Source organism: Lagenorhynchus albirostris, chromosome 6, assembly GCF_949774975.1.
Source record: "Lagenorhynchus albirostris chromosome 6, mLagAlb1.1, whole genome shotgun sequence".
Lineage (NCBI taxonomy): Eukaryota > Metazoa > Chordata > Mammalia > Artiodactyla > Delphinidae > Lagenorhynchus > Lagenorhynchus albirostris.
The window spans coordinates 33732642-33752149 of NC_083100.1; the positions used below are offsets into that span (position 1 = coordinate 33732642).

Sequence of the window (19508 nt, forward strand, 5' to 3'; positions counted from 1 at the left end):
TGCTTTTGTAAAAGCCAAGTTTAAAAGCTGAACATTTTAATTTCCCAACTGAACAGAGTAAAAGTAAAATGAGGGCCAAACTGTTGCTACCATAGTAAAATAATGCATTTTTTCATAAACCTTTAAGAAAGCTCATTTCACAACTGATTCAAGTCAATAGAGATTTGTTGGTTGGTTGATAAAATATCACCAGGACCATTTTGAGCCTTAGCTCAAAGTGAAACATTTTCCAGTTACTATAGGCTTTACCACAATCCCCCTAAGGTTATCTTATAGTGCAGTCTACTGAACTACACCTCTGGAATTTCCCCGAACACAATGCATTCTTGAGATACCATATATTTGGATAGTTGATAATGCTGTTAGCCTTACTGTGCTATCTCAAGCAGGAACTTTAAAGCGGCTTGCAAAAATCTGTAGCTCTTCTACCTCACCCTCAGCCTCACCCCAGTTATACACACTCAAGCCCTCCCAGCTGCTCGCCTCCCTCTTCCTCAGGCAGCTGGCTTAGTCTTTTGCTCAAGGAGTCTGAACTTGGCATTCCTGTTTGAGTGTCATCGGGACACCGAAAGCCAGTGCTCTCACGGGGGCGCTCCTTGGCATCTGAGCCTGGCACTTCAACCCTCACTGGGGGCTTATCACTCTTCTAACCCTGCATCAAAACTTTTTGTGGATTCTAAGAAATATCTATCCTCGGAAGACTGTTCCTAAGGCAGTGGTCTCTGGAGAGGAAGGGGAAGCCGGGCCTGGCTCCTGGTGTGTGGATGGAGAAGGTGGAGGTGATAGGCTCAGTCAGGAGTCTCCCCTCTCCCGGGGGCAGTGTTTAATGTCTGTCCACACCCACAGACGATGTTTGAGCTATAGCTTGATCATGCCATTCGGTGTCCATGGTATTTAATGACGCATCATTTGACAACATTTATCACTCCCCTGTAGCCTCTACAAATGTTTGAGGGCCATGTGTGCAGGTGTTGTGCTCAGCACTGGAAATGCACAGACATGGTACTTGGTGCTCCTCCCAAGTTTACAGCCGTATGATTTCCACGGGATGATGATGCCAACAATGATGGTAATTATCATCATCTTTTGGTCTTTTCCAGCCTCTCTGACTCTTCCTTCTCAGCTTCCAAAGAACCCTTTCCCTCTACTGGATCCTTCAGCACTGGTCCCCCTGGTGCCGTCATAGTCTCCTTTCTCCACACGGTCTCCCTCGTGCGATTGAACTCACCCCTGGAGCTTTAAATACCACTTTAAGCAGATGACTTCCAATTTTGTATTTCTAGATTACACCCCTATAATCACAGGCTTGTATTTCTTTTCTTTTTTTTGCCGCACTGCATAGCTTGTGGGATCTTAGTTCCCTGACCAGGGATTGAACCCGGGCCCTCGGCACTGAGCGAGCAGAGTCCTAACCATTGGACTGCCGGGCAATTCCCCACAGGCTTGTATTTCTAATTGCTTTTCAGATATCTCCATTTGGTGGTCTCACAGATATCTTCATCCTGAAATGTTCAAACCTTATACTCATTACACTCCCCACAAATCTGTTCCTTCCCCCTTTTATTTCCTGTGCCAGTAAATGGTATTATCATTCTCTCACCCACTGGATTTAGATTTCTCCTTCACAAGTCAAATCCAATCAGTTACAACCTCCCCTTGACTCTACCTCCTTCATGCTTTTTAGATTTGCCCCAACATTCTTCATCCATTGCTACTGCTCTAGTTGACACTTCCTATTTAGCTTCTAGAATCCAGAGCACTGCCACACTGACTACCACCAATTTAATTCTACATATAGTCTTCCAAGCAATTTTTTCTAAAATTGAAATCCTGCCGTATCACTTCCCTGCTAACAATCAGCCGATGCCTTCTCTTTGCTTCTTAGTCAAGTCCAAATCCTTAGGATGATTACAAATCACTTTCCAGTTGGTTCCCCACCTGTCCTTCCAGGTTAATCTCCGGCAATGGTCGGCCACAAAGCCGACATTCTAGCTTCCCTGAGCAATTCACCGGCGTGTATATTACCAGGTACACCCGCTTTCCTACTCCTCTGTGTCAAGTTCCTTTGTCTGGAATGTCCTTCCCCCTCTTGCTCACCTGGAGAAAGCCCACTTCACCATGCCTGAAACCCAGCTCATGTCTCTTTCTCCCAAACAGTCCCTAAATTCCCCAGACAAGCCAAGGCCTTTTTCCAAGTGTTCCTAGAGGTCCCTAGGGGATCCTGCTATAATAATACTTTCCACATTGTAGTATTTATTTGTTTCTCCCTCTAGACTGTATGCCTTGAAGGCAGGTATCAATGTATTATTGATTTTTGCATCTTAGTCTTAGCACCTAGCATTCAATAAATATTTGTTGAATGAATGAAAAATTGAGGCTTAGGTGAAAAATAAAAAATGAAATTTACTAAACCTTATTCTTAAGAGGTAAAAGTGACTCAAGAGAGCCCACTTGTGATTCCCACTCTGTATCTTACAGAGATCGATGATGCCAGGCACAGGCCACGAAGGTGTGGAAGAAGTCTCTGATCTGACCCAGATCCCTGATGCTTGCGACCTTAAGGCCTTTTTCCTGAACTGGGAAGAAACGTAGCAGGGTTTACTTGAAAAAAAATTTCTTTTAACCTGCTTTCCTTCATTTGTAACTTTTCCTAATCTTAACTACTTTAAGATTATCCAGTCCCCCTCAATAAAAACTAATAATTGTCACCAAATAAAGATGAGAAAACTAAAAATAAATGTAGAAACTATTAATGAAGATCAAAGTGGGCCATGTATCTAAATGAATTTCACTGCTTGACTGGGGGGATGGGTTAATAAAGATGTTAATAGTAACTCCCACGAGCTTTTGCCGTGCTCCAGAAGTGGGACAGCAATGCGCCTGATGGTGGTTCATAGATTCGGTGAACATCGTGGCTTCATTACCTGAAGCAGGCGGGGTTGCCTGCTGGAGTCCCAGGGCGGGAGCTCCACTCACATTACATTTCAGAAACATGTCAGCAAGCTCACAGATTCTAAAAGCAAGTCTGGGTTAAAGGACATAATCATTTGGGAATGAACTTGGAAAAGTGTTATTGGCTGATGCCAGCCTAAGGCATTGTTTTATTACCAAATTATATTTGCCCTTGGAAGGTACTGTGGAATTACCTATGAGCACCAACTTGGAGTTCAACAGGCTGGATATTCTGGGTCACCCCCTTCCTGGCCAGGTGACCCTGGGCAAGACACATACCTCCCCAAGCCTTAGCTCTCTCGTCTATAAAGTAGGAATGGTAAAGTTGCCCCTGTTGGATAGAGCCGTTGTGAATCCAAGTAGTATGATGTATGAAAAGTGCCTAATTCATAGTTAGTGCTCAATAAACGACCGTTATTTTACCCAGCAACAAGGTGAATGATAACTTACATGTACTTTCTTGGCAAAGCAGGCAGAACAAGGATTATTAGTCCAGAAGGTGCTAGAACCTGGAACTAGAACCCAGGTGGCCATTGATTTCATCTAACAAATATCTATTTACTATTACGTGCCAGTTATGGGGGCAGGTGTAAAATACTAGAAACACTGGAAGTGGTCAGGTTTGCTTCGTAGAAAACCTCAGCACTCTTTCCACTGTACCACGCTTTGGGTGAAACCAACAATGACAACATGAATACCAACTGTGATTTAGTGGCCCTTACTGGACACCATTATGTAGATAATAAGGGTTCTCCCGGGGAAGAGCCCTGTGGCCACAGTGTGGGCAGGCATCTCACAGCAGTTTAGGATGGGCAGCAGAAGGGAGCCTTCACCAGAAGGGACAGCTTTAACAGGCGCTCAGACTGACTCAGGTAGGTGTTTGAAAACTGCAGGTCAGCTCTTAGGGTATGTGAATTCAGGCAGCAAGGAAAGGAAAAACCAAGCAAGGAAAACCAAAGGAAAGGAAGGCCCAAGCAAGGAAAAACCAAAGTCAGTTCTGGCCTAGGAGGTGTGCCTGACATCTATAAGGAAGCCAAGAACTCTAAGGGAGCTAAACAGAAAGAAACAGACATTGCATCAGCTCTCACACAACTACCATTGAGTCTGAACCCTGGTGAGTCACTGAGCAGCTGAATGAACTTCCACCCGTGTAAAAAAAAAAGGATGGGAACTAACTTTTATTGGGCATTGCCTAAAAGTTAGGCACTGTGGATGTTAATTATTGCTTTATAATATATACATATATCAAATCATTATGTTGTCTGCAAAATGAGACAGAGGGACATAACATGGTTAACAGAAGGAGAACAGGTTTGTTGTAAACTGACCCATTTCCAACCTAGGAAATGCCTCTGTGTGGAAACGGGAGAAAGCCTCTGTTTCCTCAGGTGTAAAACTGTGCTACTCCAACCAGCAGGGACCCTAGCAGACAGTATAAGGATTAGCTGTTATGTATGTCCTGTGCCTGGCACACAGGGGACACTTTTTAAGTGATAGGATTGCTCCCATTTTGCAGATTAGGGAACTGGGAAAGAAATAACTTCCTCAAGTACCCCCAGAGAGTACGAGGTGGAGTGTGGATCTGCCGCTCCATGAATTGATGCCAATAATTAAAACCTCTCTTATCAGTATCCTTTCCCTTAGTTCAGCCCACTGAGTAACTCACTTGGCTAATAGCTCATTCTATTGAGTGGATGCACAGCTTAGATTGTGTTCACAGCAGGAACACAAAGACACACTCAGAACTCTTTGAGCCCAAAGCGTGGTAGCTCTATGTAATCCCGACATGAACAAGGATCATTTTAGATTTTTAATTATCATCTGTCCTATAATGATGTCAGATGAAGTGAAGCTCTCACACTGGATTTCAGGTCAAAATAAAACGTTCCCAGGGTAAGGCTAGATTGCTGTGTTGTGAGCCTGTCTGATGCCAGTATTCCGCCCCCATTATTTCTTGCTTCCACCTGGTGGTCAAAAGTTGAAAAAGCAGGCATCCTGAAAATAACTAGGTGTCAGCAGGATCCATTTGCCTATCGTTTATAGGACATCTGAATCTGGGTCGCTGCAGGGCTTTTAGTACTGCTTTCCTGCCTTTTGATTTCTACCAAGTTCCTCCAGTGGAAAATCTTTCCATGTGCAGTGTTCTTTCCCGGGGCTGAAAGGACCAAGATAATCCCGGATGCTTCCCTGCAGCTGAGCTCATGTCACAAATCAGGCATGATTTTCAGCAGATATTTCTTTAAAAGTTTGAAGGCCTCTGTGGACTCTATTCCCTTCTCAACGGGAACAGGCATCAAAGAGACGGGAATAAAATGCTTTGCGCTCACATCAGGAACTAATTGGCAATTTGGCAAATGCATTGACTAATGTCATGCACTGTTATTTCTAAATCCTCTCCTGTCCTTGACCCCCAGTATCTAGATGTAAACTTGGGACCATTAGTGGAGAAGGATAAAGTCTTCTGGTGCCTCAAATGGAATTGAGAGGGATTTAAACTAGGCGCTTTTGAGTGTGGTGAAATGAACCCAGCAGTACATTAATGCTAGGATTTGAGCTCACACAGCATGAGTGCTTTCAAAAACCGTGTTTAAGGAAGCAAACAGAGCCACGACAGACCCTTTCAGTGGAGCAAAAGGAGTTGGATGAAACAATCAATGACACATTAAAAAACCACAACTGGGCTGCAATCATGTGGGCAGAAAAAAAAGTTTTTCTTTATCACAGGATCTTTGCATCTAATGAGATGGTGCCTGGACAACCTCCAGAGGGGTAAGGCCTCTGTTTACTTTAGCTGAGAAATGTCTAAATATTTAGTTGGTTCCCTTAAAAGCCTTACACCAGTCTGTAGCAAACTGGTCTTTAAGGTATGATCTTATTGGGTCTATATTGCCATTGGGAGAGCTATTGAAAGGGAATTTGGAAAAGTCAGAAGATATTACCACTGAAGGTGCAAATGTTAACTTTTTTTTCCCCCTCTCAAAATTAACTCTTTTTAATGTCCTCCAAATATTTAATTTAGGACCCATACCTTGCCAGTCAATACTTTCTCTTAATTCATCCTAAATGGTTCTCTACTTCTTACATACACTTTATTCTTATTGGTTCCAGTTGGGCCCGAAGTGCTTGAGGCTAAAAAGGGGAGGGACTCCTGAGCGCATTTTCTTGGGAGCGGGAGGGGAAGCTAAGAGGGCTGAGGGACTTTGTCAAAATGTCTATAGGGGTCCACCCTTTAAATTCACACTACTGTCATGTATCAGCAGATTTCAGTCAAGACCAATATCCAGTTTGCTCTAAGCTTCTGGGATCCTCTGTGTCACAAACACAGCGCATCCCAGATATGGCATCATTTGGGGCTTTAACCTTTTTAGACTCTCGGATAGTAGAATCCCCTCCAGCATGCCTTCTTTATTATTGCTTCCTGTGCACTCTCACCAAGGATCACCGAACTGCTCCCTTCCCCCGCTGCAGGAGGCCAGCACAGACCCTGTTCCGCCAGTTTGATGAATGTGTCTTGGCTAATTGTGTGCAAGATGGCAGGCCTTTAGCAAGTGTGACCAGTTTATTGTTCAGCCAATCACAGGCGCCTCAGTTAGCATGTGAAAAGGGGGTGTGTTGCCGGGGAGGGTGAGTGTTCTGGCGGCTGAGTCAAAGGAGGAGCGTTTTGGGGGGTCACAGAGCAACACCCACTTCTTTGAGGGGATGTTACTATGCTCTACTAAACCTGTAAACCTCTTACTCAAAGCACTTTTTTTCTCTTCCCTCTTTTTTCAAGGAGATCTTTTTTTCCCATGGTTCAAGCAAGGCAAGACACTGGCTACTCTACAGATGGAGCTCACGTTCCAGGGTTTTTAATATTTCACTTTTATATTTCTGTTAGAGAATGATCCTGCTGAGAGTCTGGGAGTCCGTGCTCGTCAGAACCCCTCACTGACACTTGGATATATTGCTCTGAAAGCTATCCCAGGAGAAAAGATTAAATAAAAAAAAGCCTACTTTTCAAAGCCTACTTCTCAATCTGCCCACATCAAAATAAGACAACTGGCCCTTTGAAGTGGAAGACACAAGAGTTCTCAGCCAGCTTGCTTAAAGCAGGGGGTGGGGCTGGGGGAGATAAGGAAAGAAGAAAGGAAGGAAGGAAGGAAGGAAGGAAGGAAGGAAGGAAGGAAGGAAGGAAAGAAAGAAAGAAAGAAAGAAAGAAAGAAAGAAAGAAAGAAAGACCAGACCAGTGTCTAAAATTATATACCTTTCTTCCCTCACCCAGATTTAATCAGGCACAGAAGTCTGAATTTCTGGTGAGAAAACTTACAGCCCTGCTCATCAGCGCCCCAAGAAAACAGGTAACTGGTCAGAGAAACCTGTCCAGCGGGGTCAGCACCAGGTGTTTTTTTAAAACCTGTACAAACAGAACCTGTGTTGTTCATGCATAGTCGAGACAAGACCTGGTAAGGGCAGCGTGGGCACAGATGGCCACTGGATGGTTCTCTAAGTTCTGAGCTCTCCAGCTCCCTCAAAGTTGTTGTGCAGCTGAATTCAAGGTTTGGGGGCTCTTAGAGTGAAAAGGAGAGGAATGAAAATCTCATCAAGAATGGCGTTAACAGTTCTCCTCTGTGACATTTTACTGGCTCCCGTCCCCTCTTCTGGTCCCTTAATCACTGGAGCTCAAGTCCCTGGAAGCAGCAGCAACAGCTCAGGGATAGGGGTGGGTGGGAGGTGGCCTGAAGGGACTTCTTAATTCATATAAGGGGATGTTCCTGGAACACGGATGTGGGTGGCTGTTTTAAAACATAGTCCTTGCGATTGAGTTATCAATAGTACTGACCCCATGCCCAAGATATGCTGGACTTTTAAGATTTACAAGTAAAAGTTGAGACATCTTGGCTGTGACTAAGGTTACCACGCCCTTCCCTTCGTAAGCCTAGCCTGGCCCACAGCTATACACTGCCCAAGCCCGTGGAAGTGGGGCTCACAAATGAGCACACCCCTCCCCCCATAAGGAGAGCTGGTGAAAGAGTGTGGATGAATGAATACAAACACAACCTCTTAGAGGTCCATGAATGTGCCGAATTCATCTATGCAGACCCAGCACGTTACACAGTGCCTGGCAGTTAGTAGGTGCTCAGAAATTTTTGACTTATTTGAATTAAATTGAATCCTTACTAGAAAAACAATGCAAAGTATGAAACCTATTGATGTTGGGCCTGGAGAATTCTCTTCATAAATAAAAAATTGCATATTACTTTGAAATGACAGCAAAATAAAAAATGCAACATATTTCTCAATGTTTTATTGGAACCCAGTTATCTTATTTAGTACAGAATCTGGCAGGGAAGCATTTTGGACAAGTTTCTATCATTATTGTTCTCATCAAGGATCACTGTTTATTGCCTGAATCAACCTGAAACCCAAACATTTCAAGTTTGGGGGAACAGCATATGCTCACCATGGCAGCTTTGTATTGAGATCATTCAAATTGTTTTCTACAACCCATCTGTGACCCTAAACTTCTGCTTGCATCCATGTTAGGAAGCTGAGGGGTCCCATTTCACTCAGAGAGTGAAAGGGAAAAGGCGTTATTCCAAGCCCTGCAGCGAGAGGGTGGCATTTTTCTCAAGTAGTAAACTCAAGCAAAATCATTAGAAATGATAAACTATTTGGAAATGATCCGAACAGCATTTAGCAATGCATACAGGTCATTCACAAAGCAGCTGAAATGACTTTACAGTTGGTCTTTAGCTGGTGTAGGTTTTCCACAATCCTGGTCAGTTCAAGATGCCTGAACCCTATGTATAGCTGTTTGAGCAAAACTATTAGATGCTGGAGAAAAAAGTAAAAAATTCCCATCCTCCTATGTCTTTTGTTTTCCTTTTTTTTTTTTTTTGCGGTACGCAGGCCTCTCACTGCTGTGGCCTCTCCCGTTGCGGAGCACAGGCTCCGGACGCGCAGGCTCAGCGGCCATGGCTCACGGGCCCAGCTGCTCCGCGGCATGTGGGATCTTCCCGGACCGGGGCTCGAGCCCACGTCCCCTGCATCGGCAGGCGGACCCTCAACCACTGTGCCACCAGGGAAGCCCATGTTTTCCATTTTAATTGTCTTTGAAATCTCCTTACAATTTCTTGCTCTCATAAAACCCTTCCAGGATAACCTCATACCAAAGTTAGTAATGACAACAATTTGGGGAAATTCCATTTTTAGTTATGGGACAATGGAATAATATAGAGACTGGAAAATCAGACTTGGGCCACATTCTCCCTAATTTGTACATATTTACCTCCCCTTTAATCCTTCCTGCAAGAGTCCAGCTCTGGTATGGCCATTACTTGCTTCTCAACCTCTGATATGGTCCTTCATCCTATAGCTCATTGCTTGCCTCCTCTCTTCTGTCTCAACGTCCTTAAAGTGACAACTGGGTAATCTGACCTCTCCGGCATGCTGTTGGGACCATTTCTCAAAGACATCCCCCATGGCAACACTTCCACCCCCAGGAGCCAGTATTGGAGGACAAAATGTGTGACAGAAAATGACCAAGTGTTAGGTTTGGAGACAATGGATGAACTCTGATACAATCTAGAGACATGTTACCCGGCCTGTCCTAGGCCCAGTGAGCCTTTACTTCCCCACTATTGTATTAGCTTTCTTTTTATACTTTATGAGATACAATAACCTAGCAAATAAACTCAATGATAGTCACTGGGTTCAAAAATGAGACCATCTTTTGAGTTGTCCTTTTAAGCCATTGGGTATTTGGAAATGGTTGTGGAATCCACAGTAACAGTCATTCCAGATTGTTATTCAGCTTGTTACTTGTGTTTTACAGAGTTGGAGAACTGATCTAACCTCAACTACTATTTCAATGACGTCCTCCTCGTAAAAAGATTAGTCAGGGAATATGAGTCTAAAAATCTGTCTAGAGCTATCTACACTGTTAACAATTAAAGAGGGACACCCTGTTTGTGGGGCCAGTGCTCTCACACTGCTAATCTCAGAGCTTTCGGAGGCTCAAGTCAATATTACCTGGATTGTAGTTAGGTAGCTTGGAAACTCCAGGCCAGTTATCCTCTGTAGGGACTCCCAGCACCTATATAAAGCCAAAGAAAGACAAAGAAAGATGAGGGGGAGATGAGGTGGATGGAGCAGGTATGGAGACATGAAGGACACATCAGGGAGGAAGAGGGAAGAAATGAATGTATGTCACATTATGCCAGCTGATGTGTTAAAGAAAGAAACTTCAGTGTTTCCAACATTTGCAGTTTCATGGGCAAAACTGCAGTGTATTTCTATGGTCCTATGTGTCAACATGACTGGGCTAAAGGATGCCCAAGATAGCCGGTAAAACATTATGTCTGGGGTGTCTGTGAGGGTGTTTCTGGAAGAGATTAGTAATTGAATCAGTAGACTGAATAAAGACATTGGCCCTCACCAATGAGGGTGGCATCACCCAATTGGTAGAGGACCTGAATAGAACAAAAAGGTGGAGGAAAGGCAAATTTTCTCTCTTTCTTCTTGAGCTGGGACATCGTCTTCTCTTGCCTTTGGACATTGGAGCTCCTAGTTCTCTGGCCTTCAGATTCTGGGACTTAAACCAGTGGTCCCCTTAGACTGAATTATACCACCAGCTTTCCTGGTTCTCCAGCTTGCAGAGGACATATCTCAGCCTCCATGAAATCACATGAGCCAATTCCCATAATGAATCACAAGAGATACACACACATACGTACACACACACACATACACATACACACAAATACATACATATCTCCTATTGGTTTTGTTTCTCTGGAGATCTCTGACTAATACAGATCATATAACCTTGCTTAAAGTCATATTCTCATCCCAAAATATCTACAGACCTACATCGGGATATTATGGGTTTGGTACTACAAATAAAGTTAATATTGTAGTAAAGTGAGTCACACAAATTTTCGGTTTCCTGATGCATATAAAAGTTATGTTTACACTATACTATGGTCTATTAAGTGCATAACAGAGCAATGCACATAACTTAATTAAAAAAACCAATGTACATATCTTAATTTAAAAATGTTTCCTCACTAAAAATTGCTAACCATCATCTGACAGCGCAGGGTTGCCACAAACCTTCAGTTTGTTAAAAAAAAAGCAATGTCTGCAAAGTGCTATAAAGTGAAGCACAATAAAACGAGCTATGTCTGCTGTACTGCATGATCACCATACATTAGGATGCTGCATTGGGAGTTAGGAATAGAAAAAGACAGGAGTGATAAAGTGTCCCTTTGCCTTACATCAGATGACTGTATTTATATATATATGTCTCAACAGGAGACACTTGACAGTTTAAATTATGCCTCAGCATGGGCATTCAGCTGTTCCCCGATGTGCTCAAATTAAAAAGGATTCAGATTACTGACCTTTAAGCAGTGGAATGTTGGCTAAAAATGATCCCAAACCTAACTCTAGTCTTTTCTACCAAATTCATCTCATCTGCTTGTTTTCTCTGTGGCCCAGCAGCTTGGAATATGGTATTTGGTTTTTAACTGGTGGATAGTAATATTAACAACATCACTTGAAAAAGAGCTCACGGGTGCTTTGGATTACCAAATTGAAGCTTTAGTTTTTAATTACTATGAAAAGTCTTTTGGAGTATAAAGACAAACACTTCAGATTTTAGATGGTGCTGTTACTGCGAGTTCCGTTGTAGGCAAAATCTTACCATTCTTTTAAGATAGTCATAAAAGCCCAATGTCAGTTATATCTAGGAGCCAGAATAATATTGTTTTTGTGAAATATTAATAAAACACTAGTAGTTTTCGTACACAGCTACAATATAACTCTTTTTAGAAGCATATCTCAGTACAAGTCTTTATAGAAGCATCTCTCATAGAAAAAGCCTAGCGAATCCATTTGTAAAATGCTGGACACAGATGCTGGCCCAATTATTATGGCAGGAAGTCAACTGCCCAACAATGACTGATAATAATCAATGAGGAATCCAGAAGCCTCTTAATATTTACCAGCTTGCTGACCAGGACTCTAGCCGAGAAGTACACTCTTTGGTGTCTGTTAAGCTTGTCCTCAAACAAAAGACACTGAAGCGCCATTTTCCCTCCCATAATAAAAAAATTAAGCCACCCGGTAGAAGCTTCTTTCTTTGATCCATTCCCTAAACAAACTGAAAAGCTACTGAGAGGATTACAGGCTTTTCCTAGCAGCCACCCTGAGCCGGAGGGAACACTAAGAATCCTGGAATCCATTTTGAAAAACCAACTGGACTAATTCTTCTTTTGTGGGAGAGGGCCAGAGGATGGGAAGCTAATTCTTCTTTGTTAACCTACCATCTTATGTATTTGCACAGATGTGCATGTAAACAAGTGGGTGGGATGATTCACATGTACCCCTACGTCTTCTGTTGCCTGGCAAAGCACAATGAAAGAAAGTAAAGATAATGAAGAGAAAGCGATAAAGGAAATAAATAACGACCATATCCATATTTTCACTAAGGTGAAAGTTACCAGAATTGTTGGTTACTTTGTATTATTGTGTAATTAAAGCCAACAAAATGGGTACCAACAATTTTGGAATATTGTGCTAAAAGCTTTAAGCCTGAGATTTTAAAAGTTTAAACAAAAATTCAATATCCTTTATTTGGAAATTTGATGCTCAGTTTTTATTTGAAAGTTATTGAATTCATTTTCACTTGAGAAAATTACTCAATCTCCGCTTCACTGACCGGGAAGCTGAAAACCAAAAACTGTTGATTTACTCCCTCCCTGAAAGCTCTTAAAAGGCAGCTAGTGAGTGCTGTGTTTGAAACCACAGTGGGCTGCAAGGGCTGTTTTCTGCCTTTGTTGGAATGGAAACTGAAGGCATTTTGATTAATGGCTTTAAAGTCTGCATCGTTTATTTTATTCTGATTTTAGAACCACATCTGGTATTATTTGCTAAAAATACTTATTGAAAGAATTAGATTTCTAAAAAATTGATTAAAAATCGATGACAGCCATTCAGATGTAAACACACACACACACACACACACACACACACGGAGGCATTTCAGAAAGATGGTAAAATAAAACTTCGGGACTTATTATTATGTCTTTATTCCTAAGTGTGAGATCTCAGAATAAAGAAAAGAAAAGTAAAGAAAAGTTGTGATTAGAGGTTGGAAGATGTAGACTAGACCATTGCTTTCAAAGAAGCAATTCCTACATCAAGTATCATAGAACCCGAAATAGACCACCTTTAGTAAAGCACAACTCAGGAGCCATTTGTAATGTTTGAATTTCCAAGTTGCTTGGGATGTAGTAGTGTAAGAGATAACACACTGCTGAATGTGGTTCTCTCTTTGTCCTCAGAGCACGGAACCACAGATGTGTGGTAACAAAACTGTGGCCTTGGGCTTCCCTGGTGGCGCAGTGGTTGAGAGTCCGCCTGCCGATGCAGGGGACACGGGTTCGTGCCCCGGTCCGGGAAGATCCCACATGCCACGGAGCGGCTGGGCCCGTGAGCCATGGCCGCTGAGCCTGTGCGTCCAGAGCCTGTGCTCCCCAACGGGAGAGGACACAACAGTGAGAGGCCCGCGTACCGCAAAAAAAAAAAAAAAAGAGAGAGCAGTTACAATATTCTCTTAACACTTTGTTCAAAGAGGTCACAAGTTCATGGAGTCAGAAAATCAAATATACTTTAAGATGCTAGAGACCTAGGGAGATAAATTATGAGACTTGCGTTACCACCTAACCTGAAGTTAGGGCTGGGTTCAGAACTCAAGTCTATTAACACCAAGCCAGTGTTATTTCTAATGTGTTTACTTGTTTTATATTTGTAATGAATTGTCATAAATGTCAAAATGAAGTCCTTCTGATTTATTGCAGTGTGATAAGAATAATGGTAGACATGAACATGGCTTCCTGGGCAGGACCTGTTGGACCCATTTGTTAAGACACATTTGTTTTGGCTGCATCACTCATGTTTTGGTCCTTTATGTCCAGATACAAGTCCAAAATTTTCACTTACTGAATTACCTAAAACATCTTCAGATGGCCAGCGTCAGCCACCAAGACCAGTCCCGGAAACTTGAACCAATAACTAGAGAGCCATCAGGTCCTGGGAAACGTCTAACTCATTCTTTCTGTCCCATGATTTCTAAGTGCTATGCTAAATGCAAAGAACTGTAAAATGATTGCTTTTAAGAAAACTATCATTTAAAAATAGGAAGTAATGTAAAAAAATCAGTTTGTATATAACTCTTCAAATATCCTAATAGCATACCTTAGCTATTATTATAATTAATATTTATAGATTTATAAGTTATATATTATTATAATTTAGCTAGTATTATAATTTTTATTAACTATCTATATATACATACATCTTTTTGCATCTATACATGATTTATGTTTGTTTTACATATATTTACTTATATTCCACCCATCACCCCACCTAGACTGAACAACCGGTGAAAGCATAGATCATGCATTTTTCCTATTCTTCCCATTTTTCCAGGCCTTGTAACATCTTATGAGACAATGAGTGTCCAATAAATATTGTGTCCTCATTTAATGGCTAGGAAAAACTTTTCAAATGTGTAAAAGATCACTGCAGGGTCTGGTCTAGGCAGTGCTAGCTGAGCTTCCTCTAATGTGGACAAGAAGTAATATTAAGCGGGAGAACAGAACAATTAGGTGAAGTATTAGGAAATGCCTGTTAACGGTTTGGTCATTGAAACATCTCTATGAAAATAATTTCTATGAGAGAGAAAGCAAACATTTATCGATCACTTATGGCACATGGGGCTTGTTATGCATTTGATCTTATGAAATTCTCACAGAAAGGTTAGAAAGTCATTATCGCTAGCCCCATTTAACAAGTGAGGAAACTGGAGTTCAGAGGGACTACATAATTTGTACACGTTCGTCTCGCTAAAAAGTGGCTAGAATTCAAATGCTGGTCTTCGACTCTAAAGCCATTAATTACATTAGGCTGCCTCCAGTTTAGACGATGATATCATCCAATGATAGTTTTTGAAGGTAGCAGTTCTTGGTCTTGCAGGGTAGTTTTGAGAAAAAAAAACTTTTGGCTTGAAAAGTGTTTTTTTTTTTAGTTTGTGAATGCATCCCAGTTTTTCCTATGTTCCTCCATAATATCCCCAATGTTTCCAAAAGAAAGCTTAATGGCAGTGATTAATCTCTATAAAATGTCTTAATTTCACAAAGGACATTTTACTTTATTTTGACATTCACAAAGCACAATGTTTTCTGGGTCATGGACCTGTAGCACTAGACTGGTTTGCACAGAACATCTTCATAACGGTGAGCCATTGACCCTCCAGACACTAGCAACTAGCTCTTCCCTTTTCCTAAATGTTCCCTGAGGATTTTCCTCACCTGCATGTGTGTATTAAAGATAAACTCAGCTTTTTTTTTTAATAAATGAAGGACTCCACAGTGGAGACACAATTCGAAAATGAAACTTTTATACCATTCCTGGAAAGGCAAAATATTTGGGGCCACTGAATCAAAATCATAAAGAAGTTTGAGAAAAGACAAATTTCCTCACCTGCACACAAAAATCCTACTCTGCAATATTTCCCAAGATACCCGATTGGGAAGCTGTTAGCAAGTATGCTCTAGATGCTTGCTTGAAGCAAGCAAACTTGAAAGGGAGCAGAATCCAGGATACAAGCGATACCCTCCCCCCACCCCAGTTTAAAGCACTTGACACATGCTACAATATGGATGGATCTTGAAAACATTACACTAAGTGAAATAAGCCAAGCACAAAGGACAAATCCTGTTAAGATTATACTTATATGAAAACCTAGAATGGGCAAATTCATGGAGACAGAAGGTTGATGAGAGGTTACCAGGGGCTGGGGGCAGGGAAAATGGGGAGCTGGCTGAGTGGATACAGAGCTTCTGTTTGGCATGATGAAAAAGTTTGGGAAATGGACGGTGGTGATGGTTCCATGGCAATGTGAATGCATTTAATGCTATGAATTGTATCCTTAAAAATGGTTAGAATGGTAAATTTTATGCTATATATATTTAACCACAATTTAAAAATCATCAAAAAAAAGACAGCAGTATATAAATGACTGTAGTACATGGCATATAAGCTACCAGGGACATAAAAATGAAGTACATAATGGTGCAAATGAGGGAGGGATAAATAATGAATAAAGAAATGGAACCACACACACAAAAGCACCCTGTTACCTTAGGAATCTGGCTTTGGAGGAGCATGATACACAGCATACTTCTCTCACACTAACACAGGAAGCCTTTGTTTTATCAGGGTTCTATGAAAATTCAGTGCCTTGTCTTCAGTTGACAAAGATCCAGGGCCAAATATATTGTAGACTTAGAGCTGGGGGTGGCAGGGCAGGGATGTGTTTAATTAGTAATGGCAGAAATTGCCCTGGGAGGTTGAGACAATAATCACCGGAAGCAAGTGGATTCATGGGCTGCCACGGGACAACGTGGGGGGGGGGGGTCCTGACCACTCATTCCCAAGGTGCTTATGCCCCTGGCAAATACCACAGTTTCCACAACCCTTAAAATATGGCTTACTCTCTCAAAGCAGATGGACTGCTTCGTTTGTCTCTAAGGAAAATTTGGTTCAAAGTTTGTAATGCATATATTTTTTTCTTTCTAAGAGGAATTCTTCTCTTACCTCCCAGATCTTCTCCAGCTGTTCAAGGATGTTGGAAACCCCAGGAAACAAGGGTTGACCCTGGAACATTTCAATAAAGATGCAGCCTGCACCCCTAACAAAGAAATAAGAGTCAACCCAATGCTTTCAAGGAACCTATACATGCAAAACTGAACTACTAGCATTTCACCTCCCAAGAAATACTCTGAGGACAATTAGATAGGGACCACATAGTATGAAAAGTCTTGGCAGAAAAAGTCTCTATGTTAAACAAAAATAAAAACAGCCTGCAGCTTTTTGTTAAAATGGAACGCAACGGGCATTTAGGAACACAGTATAGAAAGCAAGCATTTGAGTTCATTCAAGCTCATTAACAATCTATTTTCTGAGAGGAGGGGAAAGTACTGAATCTCCAAACTGAATACCCTCTTTCACTGAAACTAAGATGCTATCATTGTAAGAAGCATCATTATTGTATGTACTTTTAAGAAACCAAAAGAAAAACAAACAAAAAACCTCACAAGTTAAACTGTGATGATCAGAATGTTTCCTACATATTCATTGAAAGGGCTGTTACAAATTTAATTAGACAGATTACCTCACCATATATCATACTTGTACATGCAAAAAAAATGGAATATTAAGTGGAAGAAATTGGTTTAGATACTCATCAAACTTTTTGACATTCAGCATTTGACTCAGACTCTTTGATGTCTGTGTTTATCCATGGTTTTGTCCTTTGACGGTATCGTCAGGAGTTTGATGATACAGCATTTCTTAGAATAAGCCATAAAACAACCAAGAGTCATTGGTGCTGGGGCTCCTAAGCTGACCTTGCAGTTACATGTTAGCCCACTTTTGACTCCAGCTTAAAGAATGTTGCTAAACATATCTGATTCACGCCTTCTCCACAACCATTGTTCCTAGGGGTTAACCAGAAAAAAAAAAAAAGAGGTCTCCTGTCTTCCAAGTTACTGACACCCATTCTGCAAGTTTTGATGCTGCCATGTTTGATGTCCACACATGTACAATGGTAACTACAGTCATAACTGAAGCATGGCTGACGGCTACTGTAAGATGCTACTGATTTTAAGATGCATCCTGATTTAACAGAGAATGTGCAACTTAAAATAGATTAAATAGGGAGAAATATAAATTTTCTTTCCTACTCAGTCAAACTGGAGGATAATTCCTCAGGAAGAGTAAGAAGTAAGATTTATTTTGCTAATAATGCACATTTCTACTCTCACAAACCTTTATTTATTTATTTATTTTTGGCTGCGTTTGGTCTTTGTTGCTGCACGTTGGCTTTATCTAGTTGCAGCGAGCGGGGGCTACTCTTCGTTGTGGTGCACATGCTTCTCATTGAGGTGGCTTCTTTTGTTTCAGAGCACGGGCTCTAGGCATGGGGGCTTCAGTAGTTGTGGCACGTGGACTCAGTAGTTGTGGCTCGTGGGCTCTACAGCGCTGGCTCAGTAGTTGTGTCGCACGAGCTTATCTGCTCCGCGGCATGTGGGATCTTCCCGGACCAGGTCTTGAACCCCTGTCCCCTGCATTGGCAGGCAGATTCTTAACCACTGTGCCACCAGGGAAGTCTCAACTCTTACAAATCTTTTGAGAATGGTTCAGGTGACTGATTACAGAGATTATCCCCATGGTCTAATACTTCCCGAGTTTTGATGCCAAATCCCTTTCACCATAACACATAATCTCGCAAACTCCCTTAATCGTCTAGACGTTTTGCTGTGGCATGATAAAGAAGAAAATTTCAGTAAAACATTTTTTTTGTTTTTTTTGGCTGTGTTGGGTCTTCATTGCTGCGTGGGCTTTCTCTAATTGCGGTGAGCAGGGGCTACTCTTCGTTGCGGTGCGCGGGCTTCTCATTGCGGTGGCTTCTCTTATTGCAGAGCACGGGCTCTAGGCGCGTGGGCTTCAGTAGTTGTGGCACATGGGCTCAGTAGTTGCGGCTCGCGGGCTCTAGAGCGCAGGCTCAGTGGTTGTGGCGCACGGGCTTAGTTGCTCCGCGGCATGTGGGATCTTCCCAGACCAGGGCTCAAACCTGTGTGCCCTGCATTGGGAGGCGGATTCTTAACCACTGAGCCACCAGGGAAGCCCTCAGTAAAATATTTTATTATAGATCATGATATTATTAAAGATTTATTATGAAGTTCATTTTAAAATGGTCTTTAATATTATTCATATGTATTTATTACATATGACAAATTTTTACTTTTTCCATCTGACAGTAGACACGTGCTATTTAACTTACTTTGTGTAGGAGAAAGCAGATTTCTTGATAAACAAGTTTAAGAATAATTTTTATCTTGTGTCTGGTTTGGGGAGAGAATATATATTAAAAGAAAGACTGACATTTAACTGTATCTTATCACCTCAAAAGACACAAAAACTATTTTCATGACCTAATATTTGGTTTGCATGTAAAATAATCAATTAGCTAATTCTTAGAATTTTGTATACATATAAATTAGAGGTATCAGACTAAGTTTTGCAGGTAGTTTTTTGTTTTTTTCCCTCAAACAACAGGTTGTCTTTACCCCTAGTTGTTAAAAAGCTAATTTAGATTAAATGGCCACGATATTTTCTTTTTACTGATCTTTCATGTACAAGAGACATCTTGATATGTGACATAAGAATTTTGGGAATTCCCTGGAGGTCCAGTGGTTAGGACTCAGCGCTTCCACTGCTGGGGCCCGGCTTCAATCCCTGGTGGGGGAACTAAGATCCCATAAGCCAGCATGGCCAAAAAAAGAAAAAAGAGAAGAATTTTGATCAGGCAAATATAGCTTAAGAATCTGGTGCACAGTATCTTGAGGTGAATTTTTAGAATTATTATCATTTTAAGACTGCTTACTAGGTTGTTTTTAAATATCCATGGTCTTTTTGCTTCTTGCCTTTAAAGCAACAGATATAAA

At 41.5% G+C, this 19508-nt stretch overlaps 1 protein-coding gene across 1 annotated transcript in view; it reads right to left on the minus strand.

The window, feature by feature from the left end:
* The window catches only part of CDK15 (cyclin dependent kinase 15), an 88760-nt gene that overhangs the window by 25702 nt on the left and 43550 nt on the right, over positions 1-19508 (minus strand). Inside the window, exons 9-10 of the mRNA XM_060152316.1 lie at positions 16597-16690; positions 9964-10027 (exon numbers count right to left, since the gene is read on the minus strand). Of these exons, the coding sequence (XP_060008299.1) occupies positions 9964-10027; positions 16597-16690 (158 nt within the window). The remainder of the gene's footprint in view (positions 1-9963; positions 10028-16596; positions 16691-19508) is intronic.